General features: G+C 37.0%; 2 protein-coding genes and 1 pseudogene across 3 annotated transcripts; 2 read left to right on the top strand and 1 right to left on the bottom strand.

The window, feature by feature from the left end:
- Positions 1-776: 776 nt before the first annotated feature.
- Positions 777-1,088, top strand: LOC306741523 (histone H4; the record flags this gene model as incomplete). Its single annotated transcript, XM_079223825.1, has 1 exon — positions 777-1,088. The coding sequence occupies one exon, from the start codon at positions 777-779 to the stop codon at positions 1,086-1,088; it is 312 nt and encodes a 103-aa protein (XP_079079951.1).
- Positions 1,089-3,646: 2,558 nt separating this feature from the next.
- Positions 3,647-4,273, top strand: LOC306741521 (histone H1-like; the record flags this gene model as incomplete). The annotated part of the gene is made up of 1 exon (XM_079223824.1): positions 3,647-4,273. One exon carries the CDS (start codon positions 3,647-3,649, stop codon positions 4,271-4,273), a length of 627 nt encoding a protein of 208 aa, XP_079079950.1.
- Positions 4,274-6,521: 2,248 nt separating this feature from the next.
- On the bottom strand, positions 6,522-6,901 carry LOC306741522 (histone H2B 1.2-like; annotated as a pseudogene). The gene has a single exon. The product of its transcript is annotated as a histone H2B 1.2-like (transcript).
- Positions 6,902-8,141: the final 1,240 nt, after the last annotated feature.

Here is an 8,141-nt window from a genome sequence, read left to right as displayed (position 1 = left end):
AATAGTGTTATTATATATTTCCCGACTTTATTTTTCTGTGAAGAACCCAGAGAGGGTTATTTGGTTATTATTTATTTCATAAATAGTGTTATTTATTTCCTGACTTTTTTTTCTGTGAAGATCCCGGAAAGGGTTATTAATATTTGGTTATGTGTGGCTTTCTGGAAAACAATAAATGTTTACATTTAGGCACCCCTGCGATCGTCACACTTTTTCTGTTACAAACTGACCCCGGCCCCCATAAGCCTTCAGACGCTTTGTCGTCCTCACCATCTGCTCCACAGTCACTGTGGAGTTGAAAACAAACACCAGCAATATGACAGGTAGCTGCAACTTTGTGGGATTGAATCCAGCGGATGACTCTCTCTGTCTATCTTATCTAGAAAAAGAAGCAATGCCTCAAAATTATACACTTGATGCTCAAAAAAATAGCAAATGTCCGAATGTGAATTCACAGCGAGTCACACTGCATCAGCGGTTTACAGCCTTTCGCTTCATCGATCGGTAGAAAACAATGTCACAAAGCAGTAAGAACAGTACAATATTGATTACCAAACGTTTCACTCGCTTGTTCATAAGCAAAAAGTCAGACACCACGTTGCTGATTGATGCTGTTGTCCAGCAGGTGGCGCTAAAGCACAAAGAGTTTAATCGTCAACCTTCATGAAGCGAAGAAGAACAGCCTTCATGTCCTCTATCACGTCCTCAGACAGCATGTAAATATGCGTGAACTCCTCCTCGTTCTCCACTTCGTTGAATTACTTTGAGCAGTGAAGATGAGCGGAAGAGGCAAAGGAGGAAAAGGACTCGGTAAAGGAGGCGCTAAGCGTCACCGTAAAGTCCTCCGTGATAACATCCAGGGAATCACCAAGCCCGCTATCCGCCGTCTGGCTCGCCGCGGTGGAGTGAAGCGTATCTCCGGTCTGATCTACGAGGAGACCCGCGGAGTGCTGAAGGTCTTCCTGGAGAACGTGATCCGTGATGCCGTCACCTACACCGAGCACGCCAAGAGGAAGACGGTGACCGCCATGGATGTGGTGTATGCTCTGAAGAGACAGGGACGCACTCTCTACGGCTTCGGGGGTTAAACTCTGACTGACCAACATCAAACAACAACGGTCCTTTTAAGGGCCACACACTTAATCAATATAAAGAGCTGATTTCCTGGTCACAACAATGAATCAATTATCCAGAGCTTGAAGATGTATATGCATGAAAGAAACATGCACCCCTAAGGGTTCTTAATCTGAGTGATGCTTCCTGCATAACAAGCTGCGCTCACAGTACACTACAAACATGAAGCCCTGTATTCACTTTAATTACATTCATCTGGTGCAATAAGAATACATTTAAGTACTTTATATACTTGTGTTATTCTGTCTTTATATTTAATTTTGCTACTGTATTCTTCACTGTTGTGATTAAAGTTTTCAATCCCGTGCATGTATTTTGTATTGACCATGTGTCTCTTGTGTGCGCTGCTGTAATCCTGCAATTTCCCCACTGCGGGACGAATAAAGGATTTTATTTTGTACAACAGCAGTTAGATTTTTCTTTTCTTGGCTTCAAATGTATCCATTTATTCTATTTTGTTAACATGGTATCTGACATGGCATCTGATGTGTTTAATGTCTCTTTGTGGCTCTGCATACTGCTGTTTTTAGTTGGTTTCCTTTTCTGAAAATTGATCAATGCCGATCATGAAATATGCTAGATTGATCCTGTATCTGTTTGATTGGTTGTTTAAAGACTGGCTTTCCCAAATCGCAAACTGTTATGTTGGAATAATAATCACTATTTACCTTTCATTTCAGTTTTATCAACTGCATGCAACTGTTTCATAACATTGATTTTGATTCATACAGCCACATCACAAATCAATGCCTCCAGGAGCACCAGATGGTAGTTTTGGACACGATCATTTCATAGTTGCTAATTATATAATATAATAAACCACTATAGACGAGACTTTTTCTTTTGCTCTGTAATATAAAACATAAGAACCAGGGTAGAATAGTGACGCAACGGGTCAAAAGCTTTGAAGTGAATCATTTGGGTTTGTATTATAGTAAAGATAATACTGGTGTGGGTCATTTTGGATCAAATCAGTTGATAACATGCCAAATATTTGTATTTGCTCTGTAGAATCCGAACTGCTATGTTATTATTTTTTAACACATTTAAAATATAAATTTCCATCCATCCTCACCTGAACCTCAGCAGAATACACAATAACTTCTTCACAATGTTCTTCTTCTGTAATTTAATGGTGGACTACAAATCAACGTTAAAAGTGTTTGCTGTGTACGGTGCTGAGGTGTGTAATGTCATTGCTTTATGACAAGGCTATTGTGAAAAGGAAATTAAAATAACATGACTTTATAAAGAAATTAAACCTGTTTAACTCAAAAAATATATATAATTATCTTTAATAATTATCATTGTCCTAGTTTGTCTCCTGTCTATTAATAATATTGTGATGCTCCACTCCTTCATATCTTCACTGTGCTCTCCAGTCTGTTTCTTCATGGTGTATAAAGTGCCATTGAGTCCTGTATGTCCAAACTGTAAATCAAAAAAGTTACATCTAAATTTCTGCTCAGTGTCGTTATTCCCAATTTCCTGCCAATCTTTCATTTTACGGTGCTGTGTCATTTTACTTTTTCCCCCCCTCGAAAATATTATCACTTTTTTTTAATGCACCTTTGTCAAGTTGATCTTCGACCTCATTTTCCTCGATTCCAACATGAATCTGTACCTGAACAGAAATGAACATCTATTCCTAATTTTTGTAAATGTTATGATGACAATAATGACATAAACCTGAGTTATAAGATCACCTGGAGCTGTTTGATCTGAATATATTGCTATTTTAATTGTTTTAACCTCCTCTACCCACTGAAGACTATTGGTGTCAGTTCTGCTGTGTACTGATCAGCTGTTTGCAATTATTTTAAAAGTTCCTTTGTCAAAAACTGCTGTTTGACACTTCTAATATTCAACACTGGTATATGTATCAATATTATAATAACTATTCATATGAAACGTATTCATCAGCTGAGGACATGTTCACATCAAGCAGCTCTGATAGGAAGTCTGGCTGAACTGCACCATGAGCCTCGACCATCATCAGTGTGTTTGCTGCTCCCAGAATAACTTCAGTTTATTATGAAGTGATCAACACCAGACGGTTGTTTTTACATCGAGACCCTGAACAAACATGTGGACCAGTTGGAAAACGTGTTTTGATGGAGATCGGATGCATTTTAAATCATTTAAAGAGAGAAATGAGTCGGAAAAGCCGCTGATCAGCGCTCTCCACGGCGGTGAGTAGGTGAGGTTTGGAGGCTCCTCAAACTAAATACAGAGATCATCGGAGCTCTACGTGACTTCAAGATGGAGAGAAACATTTCCTCTATCGGCTGCCTTCACCGCCAGCCTTCAGTACTTGTTCCACGTGTAGTTTTTAGTCTTTTATCAGTGAAGAGAAAACACAAGTGAGTCGGCTTTCAGGCTGCTCAGAGGAGTCTCGGGCTGGGTTGAGTCTCCACGGTTCTCATGTAGTGTTCAAGTACCGCCTCCTGCTCGGAAATCTCCATCAGTCAGACTCTCGTGTTTTCTCAGGACAGCGGATCAACGGAAGAAAATGGCAGAAGTAGCTCCAGCTCCAGCGGCCGCGCCGGCCAAAGCAGCCAAGAAGAAGGTGACCAAGCCGAAGAAGGCTGGTCCCAGCGTGGCCGAGCTCATCGTGAAAGCTGTGGCCGCATCCAAGGAGCGCAGCGGCGTGTCTGCTGCCGCCGTCAAGAAGGCTCTGACCGCCGGAGGATACGATGTGGACAAGAACAAGTCCCGCGTCAAGACCGCCATCAAGAGCCTGGTGACCAAGGGGACTCTGGTCCAGACCAAGGGGACCGGGGCCTCCGGCTCCTTCAAGATGAGCAAACAGGCGGCCGGCAAACCGGCAAAGAAAGTCGCTCCCAAAGCCAAGAAGCCCGCAGCGAAGAAACCTACAGCGGCCAAGAAGCCCAAAGCAGCGGCAGCAAAGAAACCTGCGGCCGCCGCAAAGAAGTCCCCGAAGAAGGCCAAGAAACCCAAAGCAGCGGCCAAGAAACCCGCCGCAGCGGCCAAGAGCCCCAAGAAGGCAGCCAAGAGCCCCAAGAAGGCAGCCAAGAGCCCCAAGAAGGTGCCGAGGAAGGCCCCCGCAGCCAGGAAGACCCCCGTCAAGAAAGTCGTCAAGCCCAAAGCCAAGAAAGCAGCACCCAAGAGGAAGTGAGCTGCTCTCCGGCTGAACCACCAACGCTCCTATAAAAGGCTCTTTTAAGAGCCACCCACTCCATCTTTAAGAGCCGTTTCCTCCTGATTTTTATTATTGGCATTAACAGCAGACATGAAAGTTAAACTGGGGTTACATTTAGACATTACAGTCCGGTTTTATGCACAACGCTCACACCGACACTGCTTGTATTAAAGTACAACTTTTTATTAATCCAATTTCCTTCGTTCAATTCGGTGAAAACATCTTCCTAAAAGTATCGCCGTTTCTCGACAAAGGTCCACAGGTTAATCCTCAATTAGTTCCATAATATAATCCACAAAAAAAACAACAACTGTGCGGCTCCACTCTGCTCCAGATAAACAGCCGCAAATCACTCGCAAAGTGTGATTAGTGACGGCAGTCTAATGTTCCTGTATTTCTTACAATAACACATAACATTCAGTACTTCAACAAATCTTAAAAGTTGAATAAGGTACCTCAATTAAATAAAAGCTGTAATACGTACAACACCTAGTAGTACAGTCTAAGAGCATGCTACATGTGAGATAACACTTCATTTAAAAACTCCATTAAAACCATTTAGTGGATGCATTCAGGAGATCCAATGAAGTTCACTAAGCACCTACATTATTATCCTAAAATCCACTTCAAGATTATATTTTTGTCAATCAGCTAATGTAATCCTTACATATATTTAATTTAAATGAATCATATACATATATATACATATTATATACATATTATATATATACATATAATATATACATATTATATATATACATATTATATATATACATATAATATATACATATTATATATATACATATAATATATATACATATTATAAATACATATTATATATACATATTATAAATACATATATACATATTATAAATACATATATACATATTATAAATACATATATACATATTATAAATACATATATACATATTATAAATACATATATACATATTATATATATACATATTATAAATACATATATACATACATATATACATATATACATATATACATCATACAATATATATACATCATACATTATATATATATACATTATATATATATACATTATATATATACACATTATATATATACACATATATACATTATATATATACACATATATACATAATATATATACATAATATACATTATATATACATAATATATACATAATATACATAATATACATAATATATACACATAATATACATAATATATATACATAATATACATTATATATACATAATATACATTATATATACATATATATATACATATATATATACATATATATACATAATATATATACATATACATAATATATATACATATACATAATATATATACATATATATACACATATATATACATATATATACATATACATAATATATATACATATATATACATATATATACATATACATAATATATATACATATATATACATATATATACATATATATACATAATATATATACATATATATACATAATATATATACATATATATACATAATATATATACATATATATACATAATATATATACATATACATATATATACATAATATATATACATAATATATATACATAATATATATACATATTATACATAATATATATACATATTATACATAATATATATACATATTATACATAATATATATACATATATATACATAATATATATACATAATATATTACATATTATATATACATAATATATATACATATTATATTTATATATATACATATTATATATAATATATATACATAAATACATATATATATAAATATATATTATATATACATCATATTATATAATATATATATACATATATATATATATACACATACATACACACATATATACATATATATATATATATTACTTTTAAGGATTACAACACACCAATGGAGAAATGGAGTATATGCAATACAGACTAAACAGGGTTAAATATCGGTATAGATGTATGACCAGTCATGATAAATAAATATCTAAAACACAATTAAAGTATATGACTAACATACAGTGGTTTTTAAATTGTATGTGTGATACAGGGTGACATTTGGCTAATTCTCTTTAAATCCACAAACAACTTAATTTACTATAATAATTCAATGTTTGTGAATTTCCTAATATTAATCATATCAGGAATTGATCTTTAGAAGAGGTGGGTGGCTCTTAAAAGAGCCGTTGAGTTGTGGTCTCCAGCAGGTCTACTTGGAGCTGGTGTACTTGGTCACGGCCTTGGTTCCCTCAGACACGGCGTGCTTGGCCAGCTCCCCGGGCAGCAGCAGGCGGACAGCGGTCTGGATCTCCTGGAAGTGATGGTGGGAGCGCTTGGTTGTAAGTGAGCCAGACGAGAGGCCTCACCGGCGATGCGCTCAAAGATGTCGCTCACGAAGCAGTTCATGATGCCCATGGCCTTGGACGAGATGCCGGTATCGGGGTGGACCTGCTTCATCACCTTGTACACGTAGATGGCGTAGCTCTCCTTCCTGGACTTACGCCTCTTCTTGCCGGTCTTGGCGGCGGTCTTAGAGACGGCTTTCTTGGAGCCCTTCTTGGGCGCTTTCACGGTGCTGGCGTCAGGCATGATTGTTGGACGATATCTCCAGCAGCTCAGGACGGTGACTATTTATATCCAATGTGATGCAAATGTGGCTGTGCTGTTGCTCGCACAGGATTGGCTGGCTGCTGCTCGCACAGGATTGGCTGTCTGCTGAGCGAGAGAGCATGCGCATAGACGTAAACGTTCCTGTGAGCAGATGTATTCTGTGTTTGAGTGACCAAGTTACTGTTAGTAATACAAAGTTGTAAACCTGTATGTTTTATAACTTTTTTATCAATCTAGAGTGAACAGATGGGGAAACGTGATTTCTTGACTGACAAGAACATGAACTAAGAAAGATGCAACATATTCTAGTTATACTATACTAGTGTAATTGTGAGTGATGAGAGGTGTTGTACTAACCTGCTTTTATGAATAAGCATTGTTGGAGGGAGCCCAGAAAAAAAACATGTTAATTGCCAACAACTAAATAAAGAATAAAGAGCTTTAACGGTTCTTAAAATGTTCATAATTACTGAATTATTTGGCCCGTTGGGTCGGAAAGTGGAGCAGGAAGAACAAAACAGCCGCCAAGAGTAGAACGACGGATGCCAACATGCTGAAGCAACGTACTGCTCTTACAAATAGGACCTCTATAACAACTCCACAGACACGGATAGTAAAACAAGTGTTATCTCTTTCTTGAACTGCTTCAGTTTCAGTAAATCTTTTTCATATTTAAAATTGTAACTATGACAAAACATATGGGTTCCTTTAATGTTAAGCCTGAAGAGAACGCTCTGGTTTAGTGCTGCTTTTGAGACACGACTACAAAGAGAAACAAAACAACCATGAAGACAAACAAATCAACTAAAAAGAGACAAACCCACAAAGAGAAAAAGAAAAGAAAAAAAAGACCATGAAAAAAAAACAACCATAGACAGAAAACAACACATATAGGCTGTTCTAGCGCTTGTGGAACTGTATGAACTGCCCGTGAGAGTCCAGATGAGGACCTGAACTTCAGTCAGAGGGAGATGGATGCCTTCTACTCAACCTTATTGTGGAACACTCAATAGATGTATTTTGTCTCTAAATATATACATAATGGGAATGTAATGTACAAAATCCCTTTGAATGTTTTTACCCAAATATGTCCATGTGAGGGAGCCATTAACTACCTGTTGTCTTGTCCTTTTCCCTCAGATTAAACCAATTTAAACAATCATATGGTGTTGCTAAAACAAACCATTATTCATGTTTACACCATAATGGTGGATGTCTA

The sequence above is a fragment of the Taurulus bubalis genome (assembly GCF_910589615.1).
Source record: "Taurulus bubalis genome assembly, chromosome: 9".
In the NCBI taxonomy this organism is placed as follows: domain Eukaryota; kingdom Metazoa; phylum Chordata; class Actinopteri; order Perciformes; family Cottidae; genus Taurulus; species Taurulus bubalis.
Note: the sequence above shows the minus strand (reverse complement) of the source record. Positions and strands in the feature narration are given on the sequence as shown.